The sequence below is a fragment of the Leptonychotes weddellii genome, chromosome 10 (genome assembly GCF_054177405.1).
Source record: "Leptonychotes weddellii isolate Sample4059 chromosome 10, ASM5417740v2, whole genome shotgun sequence".
NCBI classification, from domain to species: Eukaryota; Metazoa; Chordata; class Mammalia; order Carnivora; family Phocidae; genus Leptonychotes; species Leptonychotes weddellii.
Window position 1 is genome coordinate 24117732 of NC_138378.1, and position 23773 is coordinate 24141504.

Below are 23773 nucleotides of genomic sequence, written 5' to 3' on the forward strand. Positions count from 1 at the left end.
CTCTCCTAAGACTTAGAAAGGGGGTTCTTTAAAAAAAAAAAAAAAAAGAAAACTCTGTCACCTTGGGGAAATCCTGGGCTTTGGGAGTTTGTTCGGATATGAGTTCTAGTGCTCTAACAGGGTTGGAAGTGGCTCGACCAAATGAAAAGTATTTCTTACATAAAAGCCTGAGCTTGTGAATGTCACTCTCTTACGGGTGCCTGCCACATTCTGCCTTATTCCTAGAGAATGGTGACTTAAAGTCATTCCTTTTTGCATCTCGAGTGCGTCTGTGCCCAAGAGATGATTGTTGAGTTTAAAAAAGATAAAAAAGGCTAAGCTTGCACCACAGAGTCTTTAGGGTCCAAGACTCCATCTCTCTGGTGCTCTGCCACCCGGGTGGCCCTTTAGGCCCAGGATGGTGTACTGTTACCATATCATGGGCCCGTTTAGCTACAGGGCAAGCCAGAAGATGTGGCCATGAGCTGATTGGCTTCATGTCCAATTTAAAAATCACCAAGGTGCTTCCTGAAACCAATACTATACTATATGTTAACTAATTTGAATTAAAACCAAAAAAAAATTCCCCAGGGTGCTGTTACCACAAAGGAGAGAACAAAAATTGCGGCCAACCAGCAGGCTGTTCCACTCTGGAACCTGAGAGAAATGGCTATGCTCTGTAACCTTGGGCAAGCCCCACCACCTTCCTGGGCTTCCTCACTAGGAAACTTGGAAGTGATGGAGAATGGCTAAGAGGAGTGTCTACCACAGGGCCCCCCTCAGGAGCATGCAGGGACTCCCTCCTGCTTTTTCTCCAGGCCTCCAGCTCTTACCTTCTTCCTCTTCCTCTTCCTCCTCTGCTGGTGATGTAGGGCTGCCAGCCACCTTCCTGGTTTCTGTTGATGGCAAAGTAGGAAGATTCCTGAATGGACTGGGAGCTGGCGAAAGACCTGGGCTCAGTACCCACTGTGTGCCAGGCACTGTGCTGAGTGCTTTGTGAGGACCATCGCACTTGCTCCCCAGAGCAGCCCTATCGGGGAGGTGCTGCAGTCCCCTTTTTACAGAGGAAGAGACTGAAGCTTAGAGAGGGAACTGCCTCCCCCAAGGTCACCTGGCTACAAATGCAGAGTCTGTGCTGCCAACACCACGGACCACCTCCCACTGACCCTGTGCCAGGCCTTTGTTCTCTCTGGGCCTCCAGGCCCTCCTCTAGGAAATCGGGGGAGGGGGGGTGCTGGGGAGGCTCTGACAGTGCCCACAGCCATGCCCTCCTCCGTCCAGGGGCTGACAGGTGGGAGGGGCAGCCCCGCCCCGGGGAGTGGACTTACCCGGCCTCTCTGCCCAGAGATCATCAATTATGAGTTTGACGCCAAGGACCTGGTATGCCTGGGCCTGAGCAGCATCGTTGGCGTCTGGTACCTGCTGAGGAAGGTAAGGAGCCAGGGCCTGGGGCAGGTGAGGGGAGCATGGGAGGGGGCGCGGGGCAGGGTGGCCAGACAGCCCATCTCACTCCCACCTTCCCCCAGCACTGGATTGCCAACAATCTCTTTGGCCTGGCCTTCTCCCTTAACGGGGTGGAGCTCCTGCATTTAAACAACGTCAGCACCGGCTGCATCCTGCTAGGCGGGCTCTTCATCTACGATGTCTTCTGGGTGAGTCGGGCTGGGACCCGAAGGGCCCCTTGGCAGGCGCCTGGGTGCCTAAGTTGGTTAAGCATCTGCCTTCGGCTCAGGTTGTGATCCTGGGGTCCTGGGATCCAGCCCTCTATCGGGCTCCCTGTTCATCGAGGAGTCTGCTTCTCCCTCTGTGCTCTCTCTACCTTTCTCAAATAAATAATCTTTTTTTTTTTTTTTTTTTAAGGGGGCCTTGCCTCCTCTGTCCCTGTCTCGCGGCAGTCATCTGATGGCCTGGAGGTTGAGACCCCAGAGCAGGTCCTCTCTGGGCCCACTTGCCCTCATCTGTGAAACAAATGAGAGAACAGATTCCCCAAATGGCTTAGAGCCCACCCTGTGCCCCAGGCCTTCCAGCCACCTCACTTCTTCCTCCCGGTGGTCCCAGCAGAGCTATTCCTTTCCTGTGTCTTCCCAGCAAGCAAGTTGAGACTCCGAGAAGTTCAGGCAGGGGTGGTTAATGCTGATGAATGGGCCCAGTGAGGGCACCAATCTGAGGACTGCTGTTGGCAGCACGCTCTGGCACACACCAGCCCTGGGCTGAGGGACGTGCCATGCTCACTCCCGACAGCCATCACTGAGGGATCAAGGTCAGCCTGACTTAGGCACCTTTCCCTGGCCTCAGGCAGCCTCTTTCCCCCTTAAGTGGGTGGTGCTAGAGGACTTTATGTCCTAGGAAGGGCAGAGCCCTGAACAAACAGGACACCTGACCTGGGCCATCAGAGGCCCTTTTCCAGCTCCTTCAAATTGCCCTGTTTATTGCCCAGAACCAGGAGCCCCATTAGGTGTCCATATGACCAGTATCAGTAGCCACCTAATCTCAGCTTCACATCTGCTCTGGAACACCTCCTCACTCCCTGCCCCTGTCCCTGTGGATCTCAGGCAACATTGCATCAGGAGTCCCTAGGACAGGGCACCAGGGTGGCTCAGTCAGTTAACTGTCTGACTCGTAGTTTCTGCTCAGGTCATGATCTCAGGGTCTTGAGATCGAGCCCTGCATCAGGCTCTAAGCTCAGAGAGGAGTCTGCTGGAGTTTCTTTCTCTTTCTCTCCCTCTGCCCATCTCCACATGCTCTCTGTCTCTAAAATAAATAAATAAGTCTTAAAAAAAAAAAAAAAAAAGAAAGAAAAGGAGTTCCTAGGACAGTGTTCCTTTCCCAACTGGCCCTCACCTCCCTCCAGACTCCTGTCTTCTCCTCCTAGGTATTTGGCACCAATGTGATGGTGACAGTGGCCAAGTCCTTTGAGGCACCAATAAAATGTAAGTGACCACATCCACCGTGGGGAGCCCCTCCGCTTCTACCTCATGGCCCTTTCCCCCGTCATGGTCCCACTTTTGGTTGGTCCCTCTCCCTTGGCTCTTCCCCACACATCTCTTCCTCCTCCAGGCCGTCTGTGTCTCCAGCCTGGTTTCCTTCCCCTCCTTGATAGATTCATCTGGCTGTGTTCACATGCAGTCAGCCTCTGCCCAGGCCCTGGTGTCCTGCCGCTTGGCCCCAGTGTAGTGTGACACGGGATGAGCCAGAGGGGAGCAGGCACGGAGGGGGTTGTCTAACATAGCCTGCGGTGGGACACGCGGGGGCTCTCCAGGAAAGGGGACTCTACACTGAGGCCCGAAGCCGCTCACTGGGTGCCTTTAGCTGGCACGGTCTGTCCCACGCCCCTCACACGGCTCAGGTTTTGTTCCTCCATGTAGCTACCCGTTGTTGGTAAAGAAGAGAAAATTCAGTGGCCGGCATGTGGGCATCAGTAAGCAGCACAGAAGTGTTGTCATCTCACTCTGTAGCAGGCCCGTGGCAGAGCGCCTCGGCAGCGCCTTACTGACCGTCACCAGTGGGCCCATGAGCCAGGCCCTCCTGCTGGGGAGACAGAGGATCACGATGGACAGGCCTGGGGCGCTGCCCTCCCCAGTGTCTGGGAACAGAGTATTTGAGTTGGCAGCCCCCCGGAACCAAGGGTGTAAAGCAAGGCAGCTCTGCAACAGGAGAACAGATGCTAGGCCGGTTAGAGCAGCAGCTGTTCGCCATGCGCCATGACAGATGGGGCCAGCCAGGGTGCCAGGAAAGCTTTCCTGCAGGATGAACACGTGTTTACCGAGGAAGCAGGGGCAGGGTGGGCCTTTGAAAGAGAGAGCAGGGCTTCGGTAAAGGGCAGAGGCAGGGAAATGCACAGAGGGCCCTGGTAGCAGAGAATCAGGGAGGGAACGTGGCTGAGTTTAGGGGAGCAGCAGAAAAGAGGCCAGATTTGGGAAGCCAAGAGTATCATGCCAGGAAGCCTGGACTGCCCAGTGGGCGGTGAATGAGCCACTGGAAGGCTCTGAAGAAGTCAATGACACGATCATACTTGGGTTCTGGTGTGGGGAGAAGGCCCATCACCCTCCACTGCTAGGCATAGAGCTCAGGCAGGATAGCAGAGCCCTGTCAGGCTGCCTGGACTGGTATCCCAGATCTGACACTAGCTGGTTGGGTGGCCTTAGGCAAGAGACTTCATTCACCTCTCTGGGCCCTGGTTTTCATATCCACCTCTCAGAATTGAATGGTACTAGGATTGGGAAGATCGAATGCCGAGAACTGTAAATCACTGTGACTATGCATTCGGGGTGGGAAGAAGTGGGTGGGGAAGGGCATCTGTGTGTTCATTAGGGAGGCATAAGCTCACCTAGAACCCCCAGTGTACCTCTGCTTACATAGCATTGGCCAGAGCTGGGTCATGTGGCCACTCCTAGCTGGAAGGGAAGTCAGGAATTCAGGGACCAGGGTTGTCCAGATTGTCCCAGCCTTGTGCCACTTGATCCATTCCCTGGGAAGGCTGCCCCACCCAAAGTCAGAACTGGGTTAGTAAAGAAGGCATGGGGTGACAGTTAACAATGTGCAAATCATCTGATTCTCACCACAACTCTATGGGGTCAGTTCTGTTCTACCCATTCACAGGTGAGAAAACTAAGGCACAGAGCAGCTAAGTAACCTGTACAAAGTCACAGAGCAGAGCCAAGATTCAGACCCATGCAGTCTCACTTTGAAGCCCACACCTAATTGCTCTTCCGCTTATAAGGCGCTATGGAGGAGCTCCTGGGTGACTCAGTCAGTTAAGCGTCTGCCTTCAGCTCAGGTCATGATCTCAGGGTCCTGGGATCAAGTCCCGCATCAGGCTTCCTGCTCAGCAGGAAGGGAGCCTGCTTCTCCCTCTTCCTCTGCCCCTCTCCCCCGCTCCCCCCCCCGCTTGTATTCTCGCTCGCTCGCTCGCTCTCTCAAATAAATAAATTATCAAAAAGAAAAAAACAAGACGCTATGGATGAGATCCAGTTATGGTCACCTCTTGCCATAACTAGACACAGAGGAGGCATTTCTTTCCATCTGTGTTTATCTGAACAAGTTGGTCAGCATGATTTTTGAGTGAGGGGCTTCAAGTAAGGAGTTTGTAGGAGTGTGGCCTTTTTTCCTTCGGCACATCCAGGAAGGGCCTCCAGCCCAGGCTACCCCTGCTGCAGAGCAAGGGCCACCACCTGCCCCCACCCTGCTGTAGTGAGACGGAAAGCCTATTAGATGTCAGCACTGCGTGGGCTCTTTGGTCTCTTTCATCCATGTGGCTTTCGGGTCAATCCCACTTCACCAGAGGGTTCCATAGCTACCAGAGAGCACTGAAATGGTGTGCTGTGTGAGTCCTAGCTCAGTAAAGGCCGGCAACCTTTGATCTAGATGATCCTAGATTCTTCCCCCTCTAACCCGCTGTGGTTCCAGATGGAGACTTTGCCCTTCAACCTGTCACCATCCTCGTGCCTCCCTGCTCCCCCCCCGCCTTTATATGCAGGTGTGTGAGTTTCATGCAACAGAGGTAGGGGGCTGGGAGGCCATCTGAACCCGCCTTTCACCAATGCCTTGCATCCCTGTCTCCCCCCACAGTGGTGTTTCCCCAGGACCTACTGGAGAAGGGCCTCGAAGCAGACAACTTTGCCATGCTGGGACTTGGAGATATCGTCATTCCGGGTGAGTGGGCCAGGGTGGGGGCCACAGTGCAAGTGGTGGAGGGTCCTGAGAGGAGGAGGAGGACGAGTACTGTGATGCAGCCTCGCCACTGGGAACGGGGAAGGGAGAGACCAGGCGATTCCAGACACCCAGCCCTGGGTCAGCCCAGGGTCGAGCACAGTCATGTGCCAGGCCCTGAGCTGGGCAGCGGGGGAGACAGCAGTAAGCAAGACCATCCTCACAGAGCTTCTGGTCTGACTGAACAGACATTACTCCAGAACAGCGAAATAAGGTGTCTGTGACAGACTGAAATACATTCTGTGAGAAGCGTATCTCGTGAGCCTTCGCACGCGTCCCTGCCCCTTGCCAGTGTTTACGAGTAGTACCAGTATGCCCGAACTGCTAGAATCCCCGTGGTCCTCCTCCCCCCGTCCCAGGGAGAACATGGCTGTGTGTGTGCGCGCCTGTACTCTCGGCAAAGGGACGTGGGGTGCACACCTGCTCGTCCACGTGAGCGGACCTCGGAACCATCTGCATGTGGGTGCTAGTCAGTGCACCTGGGCTCTGGGCACACTGCCCTGGGGGCCCGCAGCCTTGCCTGGCCTTGGGGCACCAGCAGCCTAAACTGCCGGGCCAAAGCCTCAGGGCAAAGCCAGACTGCTGCTCTGTGGGTCGCTGCCGGGGCTGAGCCTCGGAGGTGTGTATCTGCAGATCCGGGCCGGGTGACAGGTATCCAGAGGGCACACTTGTCCCTGTAGTCCAGAGGCTCAGAGTCCAAGGATGAGAAGCACCCCGGGTGCTTGCTTGAAAGAAGAAGTGTGGAACAAATGAAAAGCCAACCTATTTTCTTTTTTTTTTTTTTTTAAAGATTTTATTTATTTATTTGACAGAGAGAGACAGCGAGCGAGGGAACACAAGCAGGGGGAGTGGGAGAGGAAGAAGCAGGCTTTCCCGCTGAGCAGGGAGCCCGATGTGGGGCTCAATCCCAGGACCCTGGGATCATGACCTGAGCCGAAGGCAGACGCTTAACGACTGAGCCACCCAGGCGCCCCAAGCCAACCTATTTTCCACTCTAAGAAATGATGGCAGTTCTAATATCCTGGGATGGTACAGGCACTTCTGTTGTGACACTTTGATTTCGTGTGGCAAAAGGTTTTCTCTCTTACCAGTGAGGAAACTGAGGCTCAGAAGTGAAGGGACTTTTACAACTTCACGCACTGGTAAAGGCCAAGGCAAGGCCCCAGCCCAGGTCTTCCGTCTGCAGAAAAAGCCTTCCCTGTCAGAAATGGGCCATAACAATAACGACAATAAGAGGATGGTGATCACCCCAGCCGCCACGGGTCAGGCGCCTGCTGGGTGCCCACCACCGTGCTGGCTGCTTCTCCCACGTTGTCACTTTGCTGCTCCTAGCAGCCCAGTGAGGTAAAGGGTATTTCCCTTTTACAGATGAGTAACTGAGGCTCCAGTTCCCAGGCACATGGGGGTATGGCCTTGAACCCGAGACTTTCCATAACTTGCAGTGCTGTGAGGCGGGGAGACGCAGCTGCATCAGACCGAAGAAAATGAGTCCCAGCAAGCAACCAGCTCACTGTGCAGGGCATGGGCTGCCCCAGGCTCCCCCCACCCCCCACACTTCCCTGGTAACCTTGGCGTTCATAGTTCTGGGCTTGGGGCATGCATGGGACACCCCTGCATGTACCTATGTATCTAAGTCTTCAAACAATTTCAGTAGTTGAAAGTCCATCGCGCCCTCAGAGCGCCCCAGTGATATTCCTCAAAGAATAGGCTGCTGCAGACCCTTGTTTAGAGGACCAGATGCATGATTAGCGGTGAAAGCTCTTAGCAGAGCCCTGAGCCCTGGATGAGTTGGAGAACAGTTGTAGAATTTGGCCGCCAGGGGGATGCTGAGTTCCCAGCTTTGTTTCCAGAAAGGCATTTGTCTTCTCTCTCACCCACCCACTCCCTACTCCCACACAGTCTCAAGGTCTTTGGGGAGGACTAACTCCTTTCCCGATTTAAAATCAGTCATATATTGAGGCGCCTGGCTGGCTCATCAGTGGAGCATGCGACTCTTGATCTCAGGGTTGTAGGTTCAAGCTTCACAATGGGTGTACAGATTGCTTAAGGATGGAATCTTTAGAAATAAATAAATAAATAAATAAATAATAAGATAAAATTAGCCCTATGCTGCCAGTCAGTGCTTCTGATCAGCTAAATGAGATTCAGCCCTTGCCCTGTCTGAGCCCAGAGACCAGTGAGGGAGACAGACACAGATGGTTGTGGTGTGTGAGCAACATGCAGTTGCTGGCCTGGCTGTGTCTCGGGGAGTCTTGGGCTTTTGGGGTGTCTGGGCTGGGATTTGAAGTGCTAGTAGGAGTGCATTGGATGGACAGAGTTAATCATCCTCTACTGCGCTCCCGCAGAGCCTCCTGATGGTCTGCTTGGTCCTACGCCTCCCTCTAACCAAGCAATTACCACACGGCTAGTTTTCAGAATCTGTTTAGGTTGTGTTCCCTTACTTAGGGTAGAGACCCAGTTCCTCCTTGTGCCCCACGGCCCTGCATGACTGGTCCATCCCCTTCATCTCCTGCTCTGGGCTGCAACCTTCCCGGCTCCTTGACCTATGCCACACCCAAGACCCTCTTCCCTCAGGACCTTTGCATGCGCTGTTCCCTCTGCCTGGCAAGTGTCACTTCCTAAAGAAGCCCTTCTTCCTCTTCCCCTCCACTCCCCCTAGCCTGGCATATCCCGGGATATACCTTCCCATGACACAGAAAGCACCCTTTCACAGTTAGGATCTTATATTGAGTTTTGTTCCTGTTTGATCAGCATGTCTGCCTCCTTTCGCCTTGGTTGAGCTCTGTGGGTGCAGTGATTTTGCTCCCTGTTGTCTACAGTGCCTGGTACTTAGACACACTGGGCCCAGTGTGACACAGTATGGTGCTATGAGGTGCCAGGTCAGTGTGGTCCCAGACCAAAGCAAACTCCTGGGAGCTTCTCATTGTTCTGGGAGGCCTGATGCTAGAGAGACGGGATTTCTGCTGGTAGTTGGCAGTGTTGGCCTCCAGTGATTGCTCCATGACTGGGAACACCAGGTTGCATGTTAGTTCACTACCCCGCCCCTCCCCATCCCAGGCAGGGGACTCCGTCCCCAGGCCTTCCTGAGGTGCTGGCTTCCCTGCCACCGTCTAACCCTGGCTCTCTGCCCACAGGGATCTTCATTGCCTTGCTGCTACGGTTTGACATCAGGTAAGCTACTTGGAAACTCTAGCCCTCAAGCTCCATGAGTGAGGAGCCTTCCCTGGGCAGGGTACTCCAGGGGTTCCTTGGTGGCTTTCAGGAGCCCGGAGGAGGTGACCTGCGATCAGACCCTCCACCTCTGCAGCAGCCAGTGCAATTCTGATTTATCTGCACTCTCAAGTTCTGAGTGTTCAAAGACCCTGTGGCCAAAAGGAAAAAGGGATCACACTCCCAAGAGATTTAAACCCAGAAGGTCCTAGTGGTTCTCATAGTGCTTTCTCACTGTGTGACCTTGGCAAGTGATCTGACCTTTCTGGGCTAAGGTTTTTCGTTCTTCACTTTGTGGTAAACAAGAGCTCCGACCTCGGCATTACCAAGAAAACCTGGAGGGAGCGCTGAGCACAGGGCCACAGGGAGACCCAGCTGCAGTCCAGTCGTCATCGTGCATTATCAGCCCAGGCTCAGGTCACTGTGTCCCAGCTGCTCTGGCTGCTCCCCGCGCTCCCCTCACTCAGATTTGTGCAGTCCACTGTGGAACGTGAGCACAGGGAGGGAAGGGGGCCAACTCGAGTCACCACTTCCAACAGAAAAGGTTACACTGTTAGTGCAGCTGAGCGTGCCACCAGAAGGTGGCGCTGTCTTCCCAGTGGAAGGTTTGCAGTAAGTGCACTGAATTTCAAGGTGGTTTGTGAACTTTTTTTTTTTTTAAAGATTTTATTTATTTATTTATTCATTTGAGAGAGAGAGAGAGAGCACATGAGAGGGGGTAGGGTCAGAGGGAGAAGCAGACTCCCTGCTGAGCAGGGAGCCCAATGCGGGACTCGATCCTGGGACTCCAGGATCATGACCTGAGCTGAAGGCAGTCGCCCAACCAACTGAGCCACCCAGGTGCCCCTTTGTGAACTTTTCTTAATCTCCTTGTGCCCAGTAATCGGAAAAGCAGTAATAGTGTTGACAGTGGTAACAAGAAACTGTACCAGTGTCCGTGAACTCAAGTTTGCCTGTGAGACTTGCCCCTGTTCACGCACATGTGGGGTATTTGTATAGTGCCACTCAGACCTCACTTCCACGGGCTTCCAGACAGCCTTTGGGAGGGACCTGGCCAGTCTGTAAGTAGAGGCAGGCCTGTGCCAGCCGGCTGTACTCCTGGCTGTCCAGAGCTGACACAAAGAGAACCCTATGAGCGTCCCTGAACCACTTGCTAGCGACACAGATTCACGTTTGGCTGCCGGCACCCTCAGAAGCAGGTGGGCAGGATCGGCCCGCCTTTCAGAGCTGGTTCCAGAATCCGTGCAGCGTGCCCACAGCGGTCAGCTTCACCCCCCGCCCGCAGCAGCAGGGCCCCCAGTGCACTCGCAGCTCCCGGCTCAGCGGCAGGCGCGGCAGGGGGAAGGGGGGGTCGCGAGTACTCCTTCGGTCCACAGATGGCGCTGGGCACTGTTCTGGGTGCTGGGGACACGCAGAGGTCATGGAGCTGAGGTCGCAAAGGGAAGTCCTGTCACGGCAGTGTGATTCAGTCCTGAGGCTGCTCTCGGATGGCTCCCCTCCAGGAAGCCACTGGCACTTTATCCACGTAGTCAGCAGGTCACAGAGCCGTCACATCCACTGCACTGAAGAGGAGTAAGTCAGCTTTGCAGCTTCTGCATCAGTGTCACCCAAAGCATGACTCACCCAGATCAGATTCACATGGGTGGTTCCTCAAAATGCAGATGCCTGGACTTCGCCCCAGACCTAGTCAATCAGACTCCCCGGGAATTGGACCTGGAAGTCTTATTTTTTGTTTTGGGGGGTTTTTTGCAGGTTTTCTAGGTGATTTGTATGCTGGCTAAAGTCTTAAAGCCACTGTTCTGGTTATGGCACTTGATATTCACAACCACTGAGCAGATGGATCGTGGTTTTCCCATTTTGCAGATGAATAAACTGAGGCCTAAGGAAGGAAAGTGAATTGTCCAAAGACCTATAGCTGGGACAGTACCAGAATGCACGCCCAGTGCCAGCCTCTCAGCCATCCCACACAGCCTCCCGGGTCTTCCCCAGCTCCCCCCTCAGAAGAGATGGTGCTGCTCCCATGCCTGCAACTAACCCCCCTCCTCTTTCTCCCCACACCTTCCTGAAGCTTAAAGAAGAACACCCACACCTACTTCTACACCAGCTTCGCAGCCTACATCTTCGGCCTGGGCCTCACCATCTTCATCATGCACATCTTCAAGCATGCCCAGGTGAGTGGGACTGTACTCCGTGTATGGGGAGTGCTCCCACTGCGGGTAGCGGGGACTTCCATACGTAGGGCTTATTTGTCACATACCCAAGCAATCCAGAGGTAGGTGCTCCCCAGCAGTGTTGGAGTGGGCATGTCTGTGACCCTTGGCCTTTCGCCTACGGCTGTCGCAGAATGCCACCAGCTGCTCCAAGTAGCACAGTCCATGCTTGTTGCCTTCGTCAGGCAGGCAAGACCTTTCCCACAACCCTTTTGGCGGATTGCTGCTCACATCTCAGGGGCCAGATCAATGTCACGTGGCCCCCACTGCAGGGAGCCTAGGAAAGAAGGGCTGTGGCTTCTGAGCCTCTGTAGTGGGGCAGAAAGAACAGTATTGGGGTGGGCGTTGGGTGTTTCAGCCCAGTGCCCACCTTACCAGATGAGCGATAAGGTGTCAGGGGCCCTCTCCTCTGACTCCGCAAGCGGGCCAGCCTCTGCCTCCTCCTCCCACCAAGGTGGGTACTGAGCTGCCACAGAGCAAATCAGGGTGGGATGAAGGCTGAGAGTTGTCACTGTGGGCTGAAGAGGGTAAGACCAGGAGGGGACAGCCAGCAGACAGGATTACTCTCTACTGGAAGTCAGAGCACTTCCCGTGTGCCAGGCTCTGCTGAGTTCTTCATGCGGGTCCTCGTGAGCAGATGAGGGGACTGGAGGTCAGGTGCCGCACGGCCAGTGGGTGGTAGAGCCAGGATCCAAACCTGTGTCACGTGGCATCCAAGCCCAGGCTCTGAACCCCTGGCAGTGGGAAAGGCTGGGTGGAATGAAGGCTGAGGGGACGCAGGTGGGAGGAAGTCCACGCTCCTCCATCTGTTCACTGCAGGGCTCTGGGCAGATTTTTGAAGTTATGCTTCATTTCCCTCAGTGATTAATTAAAAAAAAAAAAATTGGGATAAGTTAATAGTAGCCAGCTTGGAGCTTTTTGAGAATGAAATGAGTTAGTATAAGGAGAGTGCTCAGAATTTTGCCTGGCCCAGGTGGTATTAACTGTCATTGTTGTCACTGTCCCCTCCATCCTCCACTCCACCTGGCCTCCCCAGGGCACACTAAACTCTTTTGCTCATTAACTCACTTAGTCCCTACAGTATCTATGATACTTATGAAGCAGATAGTAGTATTCTCATTCTACAGAACGTCCAAGGTCCGCGGTCCCCTAGCCTATAGGTGAAAAAACCAAGAACCGGTGAGGAACCACTTCTCATTCATTTCTACTCCAGATGGCCTTGGGAGCTGTGTCGGCCAAGAGTGACACTTGACAAGGAGGTCACCGAGAGTGATTGGACCTGCCTTGGGGGACTAGCTTAGAGGCCTCTGGGAAGTCTCTGCTCCCAGCCCCGTTATGTTCCAATCTGAGAGCCATTCCCCCAGAGGCCACCAGGTGGCAGCCTTGCCTTCTGCCTGGGCTAGACTCCGAGGATCCCACACTGGCTGGGGAAGTGGTCCTCTGTGTGGGGACACTGTAGTCCAGAGAGAAAAGGAGTCTTCCTGGGTCACGCAGCAAGTCGAAGTAGGCCCCAGCTGGAGCTCTGGACTCCTGACCCTTGGCCCCAAGCCTGTGCTACTCCCCAGCAGCAGCCCAGCCATTGTCCCATCATCCACTTGGGCGTCTCCCTGGAAATCTTGGAAAGAGGATGCAGGACACAAGGGGAACCTGTTCCTTGAGGACCCTCTTCCTTTCCAAGAACAGGCAGTCCCAGTGCCAGCAATTCCATAGGTGGAAGTCACCACTGGTTATGTGATCTTCAACTCATGGAGCCTCTATCAAAAACCCACTCCGGGGGCACCTGGGTGGCACAGTCAGTTAAGTGTCCTACTTTCGGTTTTGTCTCAGGTCGTGACCTTAGGGTCGTGAGATCGAGCCCCACATCGGGTTCCGCGCTCAACGCGGAGTCTGCTTAAGACTCTCTCTCCCTCTCCTCCTGCCCCTCTCCATGCACTTGTACTCGCATGCGCTCTCTCACTCTCTCTCTATCTCTTTCTCAAATAAATAATCTTTTTTTAAAAACCCCACTCCAAGCCAGGGGTCTGGCAGTCTTCTAGAAAGGCCCTTCAAGATGATCGGTGTCCTCATTGTACAGAGAGGGGGAAGCAGTTTAGTCAGGGTCACACAGCCAAGCCGAGGCTGGGTGGAAAGCCAGGAACCCTGACGCCCAGCTTGCTGTCCCAAGCTGTACGTCCCAGCCTCTCCACAGCACTGACTTTGGAGAGGTCCTCTGGTGCCTTGAGAGGAAAGAAAAGAACTTGTAGTTCTCTGATAATAGCAACCTCGCTGCCTCCCACAGCAGCCCTTCAGTGGCTCCTGGCTTTCAAGGCAGGCCTTGGGGGAGCTAAACGTGTACCATCCTTCCCCCCCACCCGCCTCGGGAAGCCCTCTACTTTGCCTGGTCTGGTCTTGATGAAGACTTAGAGACGGACGCACCAAGACCCACATCCTGGCCAGCTGTGTGGAGGAGGACAGTCCTTTCCCTCTTCTGATCCTCAGTCTCTTCGTCTGTAAAGCGGGTATGAGGAGGCCTTTTGAGAAATTAAATTCTAACAAGTTTATATTTGTTTCATTTCTGTTCTGTTTCATCAATCTCTGCTTTTGCTGTCATTATTTTCTTTCTACTTTCTGGTGTCATTCTTTTTCTGGCTTCTTAACTTGAAAGCTGAGATTATTTCAAGTCTTTTTCTAATAAATGCACCTAGAGTTATGTTATAAATTTCCCTCTGAGTACTCCTTTGACTGCCTCTCACGTGTTTGGTGTAGACTTTTGTCATTGTCATTTCTGTCGCCCTCCAAAAGACCTAAAGCCTGACTTACCCAAAGCCTAACTCATAGCAAATACCTGATACAGTGGGAGAAGCTCAGCCACTTTTACGCACCTCGTGTGACCTTGGGCGACGCCTTTCCCCCTATCTAAACCTCAGTAGCATCATCTGTAGAACTCAGATTGTGTTTTTAGCTTCAAGGGTAGTATGTATGAAGTGGTATCGTTCACAGGCCACACGTGGCAGGTGCCAAGAAATGGTCGGAAGGTCAGGCTTGGTGAGCTCTGGAGCCCTGTTCTCTGACTTCACTCGCCTTAGGAGTGAGGTCTCCTCACCCTTACTCCAGTCATCTCCCAGACGCCCTCTTAACTTTGTGAGCACCCATGGAGAAGCCATTTGCTTAGTATTTACCACGCCCTCTTCGGAATGCCAGGAATAGAGCAGTGACCAAGACAGCCGTGGACCCTGCCCTCATGAAGTTCACAGCCTAGCAGCAGAGAGACTGAAGACCATAATGGCAGAGCAATGTCCCGCTCCAGATTGCCGGCGAATGCTGCAGGGGATGGCAGGGGGCCCTGAGAGTAGGCAACAAGAGGGCCTGGCTCCCTGCCAGGGAAGGCTTCCCTACAGAAGTAACAGCAGAGCAGAGGCCCGAAGGAGGAGGAGTCTAGGCAGAGATGGGAAGAGCGTGACAAGCAGCAGAAACTGCACGTGCAGAGGTCCTGTGGCTAGATGTGACAAGGAGGACCAGAACAAGGTCATTGTGGCCAGAGTAGGGCAAGAAGGAAGCAGGGTTACATCTCATGGGGACTTGAGACCCCTGGGAGCATTGGGGGTCATGGAGGGTCGAACAGTAATGTCCAGCTTTCAGATGCTGCAGGGAAAGGAATAGCTTTAGAGTCCGATATGCCTGAGATCCAGTCCCCAGTTGACCGTTTAGATACCTGAGGCCTGCGCTGTTCCCTGTCCTCCCAAAGCAGCAGCCTTCCTCGTGTGAACAAGGAGGATGGTCACGGGGATATAGAGATGGATGGAAGTGCTCCTCAGGAGGCTGAGCTCAGGGTAGTGGACGCAGCAGGTGTGCCATCTTGTCCTCCAAACCCAGCTTCACCAGGAGGCTCCGCTCAGGCTCTAGAGCCAGACTACCTAGGTCGTCTTATTGTAACGGCATCCAACAGCATCTCCTGGAGCGTTCGTTAAAGATGCAAACTTCCACCCCCAGACTAGGGAAGCAGAATCTCTGGGAATAGGACTGACCCAGGAGGTTGCTTGTTTGAACCTGATGTCCCAGGTGATTAGGATACTGCCAGGCCAGACTCCGGGGTACCCTTAAAGCCCTGCATGCTTGACTTTGGGTTCCTTGCATTCCCTCCCAGGGAGGAGCAGCCCTGCTCAGGGAGTCAGGAGCCCCAGGTGTGGGCCTAGGCACCCACTGACTTGCTCTGGGAACCTGGGCAGTCATTGTCCGTCAGTCACACCCTGGAGAGGGTTGGAGTGATGGGCATGGCCCCGAGCAGGTGCGCTGCCCAGCAGTTGGTCACCAGCTCTGTTCTCTCACAGCCTGCCCTTCTGTACCTGGTCCCCGCCTGCATCGGCTTTCCTGTCCTGGTGGCACTGGCCAAGGGGGAAGTGACAGAGATGTTCAGGTAAGGCAGCGCAGGGGGCAGACATCTGCATGGCACAGGTGCACCTGCGGGCAGCTCACGGAGCCTGCCGGGGCTGCTTGTACACGTCTCCGGGGGAACATTGTTCCCGCCACCAGCCCCACCCCTTGTCCTTTCTGCCAGCACGTGGGTGCCTGGCCTGTGGCACCAGCAGGAACCTTTCTGCGGGGTTGGGAGCCAGGGGAGAGCAGCCCCCACGTCCAGATGCCTGCTGGGTCTTTGGAAGGGACTGGCCGGTGCAGTTCCCTCCCACCCCAGGCTGCCCCACTGTCAGGAGCCCTGGGTTCCCAGCCTGACTGTGCCGCCGTGTGACTTCAGGCAAGTCTTTCCCTTTCCTAGCCACAGCTTTCCCATGTGAGTAATAGGGAGGATCCTAGTGCGGTGGGAGGTGCTCCAGATTGGAAATCAAGGGTCAGTCCCTGTTGAGCCACCTCGATGGCTCTAACCCATAGCTCTGTCTCGGCGAGTGTCTCACTTGCACTCATACCCCTTCCCCATGGCCATATGCACAGCTGCCACTCCCCGTGCACAGCCCCACCCGTACCCCAAGGCCTGCGTGACTCCGACAGGTGTCTGCTCCCCGGCACCACTGACCCCACCCGCCAGGGACCCAGAAATAGCTTCCAGCTGCAATTGAAGCTGCCCACTCAGGGGCCTTCCATCCCGCTCCCCCTGCCTGGCCTCCAGGTTGGCCCTCGAGTGCCTGCCAGGGCCGTCTGTGCACCTGGCTGCCTGCAGGGGAACCTGTGACTCACCCCTCCCCCGTCCCTGCCTCTGCCCTCCCCGTCTTGCCTAGAAGCCCCAGGCTCCCAAGCTGCCTGCCCGTATCTCCTGGCTGGCAAAGCCCTGTGGACTCTGCGGCCAGGCTGGGGGATGAACTTGGGGGCAGATCTGGGGACAGGGGTGGTATCTGATCCCTGAGCTCAGCACCTACACTCACCCTCTGGCTCATCCATTCTCAGCCACCCCCCGCCTTGGGGTAGCCATCCCCCCATCAGTCCCAGTCCTGTTGTGTCCACATTGGGTCAAGCCCTGCATCTCCAGAGCCAGGGCACCCGCCCAGTGCTTGCTTTCCCTGAATGTTCTACCCTTGGGCACTCTGCACCCCTTTCTGGCCCTGCGCCCAGGAGGTTCTCGGGTTGAGATGAAAAAGCAGGGTGGTCTCTCTCTTTCTTCATCTCTCTCCCTAATTCTCCACCTTGCCTTTTGTTTTACTTTTCCCTTGAGAGGTGCTCTCCTTTTTTTTTTTAATTCCCTTGGCTCACATACTCACATGGCTCAAAATTTCATAGCCGGGAGAGGGAAAACCCCCTCAGGCCCGAGCCACCCCGGAGCTCGGTCACACAGACATTCAGGCACAGCGTTGCTCCCAACAGCACGTGTGCGCGTGCGTGTTCCGCACAGACGGAGGCTCTCAGAACATTCTGCATCTGGATTTGTCACACAGTCAGAGGTTTCTGCAGTAGCACCTGTTCGTTAGAACATCCTTGTCCCTTTGTACAGGTGCGTCTTTTTTATCCACCAGTAAGTCAGGCTTCTTTGCCACTGTGTTTGAAAATGCAGAGGAAGATAAAAATAAGACACAGCTCTGCGCCCTGCTCCTTGCAAGAGAAGTCTCTGTCCCCGCTCCCCCCACCCCCCAGTCTTTTCCTCTCCATCTCTTTTTTTTTTCTATCTCTCTGTCTCTCACACAGCTACGAGTCCTCGGCGGAAATCCTGCCTCACACCCCGAGGCTCACCCACTTCCCCACAGTCTCGGGCTCCCCAGCCAGCCTGGCCGACTCCATGCAACAGAAGCTAGCTGGCCCTCGCCGCCGGCGCCCGCAGAATCCCAGCGCCATGTAATGCCCGGCGGGTGCCCACCTGCCCGCTTCCCCCCCACTGCCCCGGGGCCCAAGGTAGGGCAGACACCCCAGCTCCAGTGGACGGGGCAGGGAGCGTTGCTAGGGGCAGGCAGCAAATGGTGCCTCCTCCATGGTCACCAGGCAGTCACTGCACCCCGCCTCAGGGCCGGGAGCAGGGCTCTAGAACCTCGTAGCCCTCACCAGTGGTGTGGGGTTCACATGAGAGAGCAGATAGCAACAGCCCTTGTCATCCGGGAGTAGATACTCTTACTGCTGGCCTCTATATAAAACCCTGGACAGATCACTTTCCTCTTCCGGAGCCTCTCTCTGTTCGTCTAAGTGGGCACATTCCTGCCTCCTGGGGCTGACCTGGGGAAGAGATGGGTGCCGTCCTTGGTGGGAACTCAGTTGCTCAGTAAACGGGGCCCATAGCAAGAGCTAAGCCAGGGTGGCAGCCTTCAAGATTGGCACTGTGCCACCTGCGGGTAGAGCAACCCCCTGCCTGCCTGCACCATTGGGGCTCAGTTGTTTGACTCCTGCCATGCGCCCTGGGAAGCAGCCCCTCTCCCGTAGCCTCGACCTGGCTGCCGCATTTTTTTCCCACTCTCTCCAGTGGAAGGTCCAAGAAGCTTAAAGTTAATCCACCCAAGCCCAACCTCTCCTCCCTCTGCTGCTGCCCTTTACCACCTCTTGGCACCACCAGGCACAGAGGAAGGAGAGCAACCTGTCTGAAAACGGCATACAGTGGGGCCGGGGCCAAGTCCTGGAAGATGCTGGGCCGTGAATGCCAGGCTGGTGTTCCTCATGTGCCCAGGGATTTTCCTGGGATGGCGGGGAGGCAGGGCCTGGAAGTTCTGCTCTCCCGCTCCTCTAAAGGTGTTGTTTTTATTGTTTTGTTCTTTTGGTCAGTTATGAGGAGTCAAATCCTAAGGATGCAGCAGCAGTGACAGAGGGATCCAAAGAGGGAACAGAGGCCTCGGCATCGAAGGGGCTGGAGAAGAAGGAGAAATGATACAGCTGGGGCCTGACCCTCTGAGGGCCAGGCCAGGCAGGCGGGGGCAGGCCAGCACAGGCCTGCACGGGCAGAGGGCATCAGAGGGCATCGGAGGCCAAGGATGCGGGAGGCCGGGCAGCTTCAGGAGAGGGGCGGGGGCAACAGGATCCCTCCAGCGGGGCCTCCCATGGCCTGGTTCCTTCATCCTCCTTCTCTGGCCTTCTTCTGCCCCTTCCCATCCCCTGCAGGCAAAAGAAGCCCCAACTCCCTCACCCTCCCAGATGCCAGGTGGGAAAAGTGGATCTGATTTTTAGATTTTTGTATTGTGGATTGACTTTGCCTTACATTAAAAATTCATCCCAGGGGTGCCTGGGTGGCTCAGTCGGTTAAGTGTCCGACTCTTGATCTCAGGGTTGTGAGTTTAAGCCCTGTGGTTGGGGCTTGAACTCCATGCCCAGTGTGGAGCCCACTTAATAAAAGTCATCCCATTGTTCAGGCAGGCCATTGTGCCCCTGGAGGGGTTCTGTGCACCCGGCATCTTTCATTGCCTTTAGTAGCTCTCACCCTCCCACTCAGAAACTTCCTGGAAGCCTCTTCCTGGGGACTGTGAACTGACAACCTCTGGGAGAGGCCCTGACCTCCAGGTCCTTCCATCCTCGTGGATGCCCACCTAGTGGCTGGCTAGCTCTGCACTCCAGGCCTGCCTCTAGCCAGCAGAGGGGGCCCACGAGCCCTCCTTCATTTTCCCCTAACCCCCCATTCAGTTTTCTTCACATTCCTCCCAACACTTGGGGGCGGTGAAGCAGTTTGACAGGTGCTCCATGTATCATCCACCTATCCCAGCGAGACAAGGCGGGATACCAAAAAGCTGACCTGGTTCAGCAAGGGGACCAGTATCTGCAAAGCTAGAGAAATGGGCAGGGCCTCATGGATCCCAGGGAAGAATTTAGATTTTATTCCCAGGCTGGCAGGAGCCAGGTCTTTATGGCTTCAGCTGGAGAGCATGTGGACTCTAGGTCACCCTGGAGATCAAGGCCCCATCATTCCTATTCTGCTCATTCCCAGAGTTCTTCCCAAAATGACTATGCAAGGCCAGAAGGATACTGATGCTAGAAGCCACCCCCTCCCCACATTGAGGCCAGTCACAGCACAAGGGCCAGGGCCTCTGAGGCTGGAGTGGGAAGGGATGGGGCCCAGAGCAAGTTTGCTGGAGACAGCAAGCAGCCCTGGCCTGCAGGAGAATCCCCAGTGGACCAGGTGAGGTGTGGGCACAGCCCTTATCCACCTGCCTGGTGTGGGGTCACTGGGTGGAGAAACAGGTGGGAGGGGATGACCACCAGTCTGGGACTCAGGCCTCCAGCTCCCAACCCAGGGCTCTCTCCTGCCCAAGCTTCAGGTTCAAAGGCTGAAAATAACAGTGGTTTCCAGACAGTTTGGAGGTGGCCAAAAGACAAGTCTGAGCAGAGAATGGGAAGTATCCATGTAATAATCTCACTAGGTATTAGATTATTCCCAAGCACCTCAATAGAGGATTTCACCTCATTTCAGTCTTAGGCTCCAGGTGCTGGTATGAGCCCCATTGTGCAAATGAGACAATTGAGTTGGATTGCCACAGATGTGGATCTGACCTCAAGCAATCCACGTTGAATTCTCAAGTTCCTAAGGACTGTGCAGCTCCCCTCTAGACCCCTGGGCCTGAGTCACTCGCTGGTGTTCTGGACACCTTGGAGACAGCCACCCAACGTCTCTGGGCCTATAGAGAAGGAAGGGAAGGGTAGGAAAACTCAAAGGTTTCTCCCAGCCAGGGGGTCCGTTTCAGGGGCTTCTCGGATCTCCGCCGCCTCCGGAGGGGAGGCCGTGTGGTCCTGGAACAAGGCCCCTCTGAGGGCAGCAGATGGGGCAGGCAGCCCAGGCACACAGCATGGTTGGCTCTGCGGCCCAGGGCCCACAAAGGCCTCATTGAGTCACCGCCGGCCCCCGGCGGAGGCTGAGGTGGCAGTGGCGCCGGGCGCCTGCCACCTAATGACCGTCCTGGCCCGGCCAGATGTTCCACAGACCTCGGCAGCGGCCGTCCAGGGCCCGCCCGGCCAGCCGGCACCGCAGAGACCACTCTAATTCCAATTAACCAGCTTCAGCTGAGCAAACAGCGGGCAGCGGTGGCCCAGCCCGGGCGGTAGGCCCGGCCCGCAGAGCCTCCGAGTCTAGACTCCAGATGTGAACCGCCACCGCCAGAGTCCCATGGAAAAATGGCACCAGGCCGGGCACGGATTGGGCCTGCACGCCGGAGAGGTGGGGGTGGGGGTGGGTGGCTGGGCAGGGCTCTGGGTGGGCCTAGTGCCAGCCTCACCCCGGGGTGGGGGTGGATTCTTGGGAAACCGCTCCAAAATCCCCAAGCTCTGCCCCTGATTTGTTAGGTGTTCCTCTCTGGCCTCAATCTCCCCTGACTCCAGGAGGTGGAAGGGGGCTCCAAGGGGGAAGACCAGCCCTGCTGAGAGCCCTAATACAATTTCATTTGTATTTAACATGTTTCTAGCAATATGTTAGGTATTTTAGAAAGATTTACTTAGTCGTTATAACAACCCCCTGAGGTAGTACCATCATTTTTACAGATAAGGGAAACTGCAGCAGAGAGAATTAAGTGCGGGGGGGGGGGGGATTTGAACCCAGGATGCCTGGCTTCCAAGACCACGACGTTCACCACAGGTGCTGTTTGGCAGAAGTCAGGCTGCTGGATTCCGGGTTCCGTCTCTCGGGAGCGGCGCTGGAGAACAGGGTCAGCGTCTGGCGGAGCAGGGCCGGTTCGCCGCACTGTGACTCGAGGGGCCTGCCCGCTCCGTCCTGTGTCCTCCGCTGTGACATGGGTAACACCCTCCCAGCGCCGCTCCAACTTCTCGGGGTAAGGCCTCGAGATACCCTTTCAGGCCTCAACACCAGGAATGAGTTGGGCACCGGTCAAGTCGCCGGGCACGGCGGGGAATACAGGTCAAGCTCGCTCTCCCGACTGAAACAGTGAGGGGAAAACAGACTTGAAATGGCTGAATAAGTGAAAAACGTCAACACTTGGGGCAGGAGTGGTGCCTCCGGGTTCCACAGTCTGGTTTGGGGTCCCTGAGAGGCAAGGCGAAAGCTTGCGAGATCCAGGAGGTCAGAGCTCATCTGTCATCGCACAATTGGTAAGACTGAGCACCCCCCCACCCCCCAAAAAAGGGCGAGCCTTGCCCAGGGTCTCACAAGGAGTGGATACGGGGGGCTGCTCCGACCCATCAGGCTTTCCCACCGCTGGGATTCCCTCCGCGACTCCAGGCCGGGTCTTGGGAGGCGGAGGCTGCATCCTGCCCGGGTGCGTCAGGAAGGGCCGAGCGGGAAGGAAGGCACCACCCCCACCCCCGCCGCGGCCACACCTGGGCTCTCCGGGCGGGCGGGGGGCGCGGGCCGGCGCCTGGCTCCAGCGAGTCTGGGCCGCCTCCCCGCGCCGCCCCGTGGGGGCCGCCAGATGGGCCGGCCGCCCGCCCAGCGACGCAGGCAGGAAACTGCCGCCGGGGCTGCCAGGGACGCGGTCGCGAGCGCCGGGGGCGGGGCCCGGCCTAGGACCGCCCCCTAAGGGGAGGGGCCAAGCGGGCCCTACGGGGACGTCCAGCCTGTGAGAGCCCTGACTCCCGGATCCGCCACCGCTAGGTGGGTTCCCTTGGGCAAGGCCCTCCCCATCTCTGTGCCCCAATTTCCCTACCAGTGAAACGGGTCTGTCCTAGCTTTTTTTTTAAAGATGTTTTATTTATTTGGGGCGCCTGGGTGGCTCAGTTGGTTAAGCAACTGCCTTCGGCTCAGGTTATGATTCTGGAGTCCCAGGATCGAGTCCCACATCGGGCTCCCTGCTCGGTGGGGAGTCTGCTTCTCCCTCTGACCCTCCTCCCTCTCATGCTCTCTGTCTCCCATTCTCTCTCTCTGATAAATAAATAAATAAACCTTAAAAAAAAAAAGTTTATTTATTTTAGAGAGAGTGAGCAGGGGGAGGGGCAGGAGGAGAGGGAGACTAGCAGACTCCCTAGTGGGCAGGGAGCCCATATGGGTCTCCATCCCAGGACCCTGAGATCATGACCTGAGCCGAAATCAAGAGTCACACGCCTAACTTACTGAGCCACCCAGGCGCCCCTCCTCCCTCTTTTCTTCCCACCTTATGACTCAGCAGTTTCTTGCCCTCCTGTTCCTTGGTTTCCTTACCCGCAAGTTGGGTGACAGCGACGAGTCATCTCCACTGGAATACCAACTCTGGGAGGGCTGACCCGTCCTCCCCACTGTTGTAACCCAACACCAGGCCCAGTGACCAAAAGATGAGGGCACTCAGTATTTGTTGAATGTCCCAGGTCTGGGACAATCCTAGGGGCCTGCCACATAGCAGGCACTTAATAAACGGACACACATTATCTTGGGTCTACCGCTCACCAGAGGTATAGCTTCAAGCAAGCGTCTTCTTGTCTCTGAGCCTGTTTCCCCGTCTACCTCGTGGGTGGCTGTGACGACTAAGTGAAATAATCATGGGAAGCACACATAGGAGGTCCTCAATAGATGATATTTACTGGGGGCGCCTGGGTGGCTCAGTCGTTAAGCGTCTGCCTTCAGCTCAGGTCATGATCCCAGGGTCCTGGGATGGAGCCCCGCATCCGGCTCCCTGCTCCGCGGGAAGCCTGTTTCTCCCTCTCCCTCTCCCCCTGCTTGTGTTCCCCCTCTCGCTGTGTCTCTCTCTGTCAAATAAATAAATAAAATCTTTAAAAAAAAAAAATAGATGATATTTACTGACGTGTCTACCAGACGTGTAAAAAGAGATACTATTTGGGTATATTTGAGGGCAAGAAAGGTAAAAAGGAATCAGCTTGGGAGGAAATTTCTGTTGTATATGTATTCTTTTGTATATTTTGTAATTTTTAAAAGATTTTATTTATGTATTTGACAGAGAGAGCATAAGCAGGGGGAGAGGGAGAGGGAGAAGCAGGCTCCCCGCTGAGCAGGGAGCCCGATGCGGGGCTCTATCACAGGACCCCGAGATCATCACGACCCGAGTCAGAGGCAGACACTTAACGACTGAGCCACTCAGGGGCCCCTGTATATTTTGTATTTTTTAAAATTTTGAGGGCGCCTGGGTGGCTCAGTTGGTTAAGCGACTGCCTTCAGCTCAGGTCATGATCCCAGGGTCCTGGGATCGAGTCCCGCATCAGGCTCCCTGCTCTGCGGGGAGCCTGCTTCTCCCTCTCCCACTCCCCCTGCTTGTGTTCCCTCTCTCGCTGTGTCTCTCTCTATCAAATAAATAAATAAAATCTTTAAAAAATAAATAAATAAATAAATAAATAAATTTTGAGCCAGGTGAACATATTTTTCAAAAACAAATACAATTGAAACAATACAGATACAACTAAGAATTAAA

General features: G+C 55.4%; 1 protein-coding gene across 9 annotated transcripts in view; it reads left to right on the forward strand.

Annotated features, from left to right (window-relative positions):
* Nucleotides 1-18741, forward strand: part of HM13 (histocompatibility minor 13) — a 40168-nt gene extending 21427 nt beyond the window's left edge. For 2 of the 9 annotated variants that reach the window (XM_081833032.1, XM_081833034.1), the window contains 9 exons: nucleotides 1271-1410; nucleotides 1506-1631; nucleotides 2852-2909; nucleotides 5548-5631; nucleotides 8823-8859; nucleotides 10967-11069; nucleotides 15416-15501; nucleotides 17214-17360; nucleotides 18273-18741. In XM_081833032.1, the coding sequence (XP_081689158.1) occupies nucleotides 1271-1410; nucleotides 1506-1631; nucleotides 2852-2909; nucleotides 5548-5631; nucleotides 8823-8859; nucleotides 10967-11069; nucleotides 15416-15501; nucleotides 17214-17360; nucleotides 18273-18375 (884 nt within the window). In that variant the 3' untranslated portion in view covers nucleotides 18376-18741. Of the gene's footprint in view, nucleotides 1-1270; nucleotides 1411-1505; nucleotides 1632-2851; nucleotides 2910-5547; nucleotides 5632-8822; nucleotides 8860-10966; nucleotides 11070-12321; nucleotides 15390-15415; nucleotides 15502-17213; nucleotides 17418-18272 lie in introns of those variants that run through there. The other 7 variants (XM_081833033.1, XM_006727513.3, XR_014149125.1 and 4 more) reach the window with 6 other exon arrangements.
* The last annotated feature ends 5032 nt before the right edge of the window (nucleotides 18742-23773 follow it).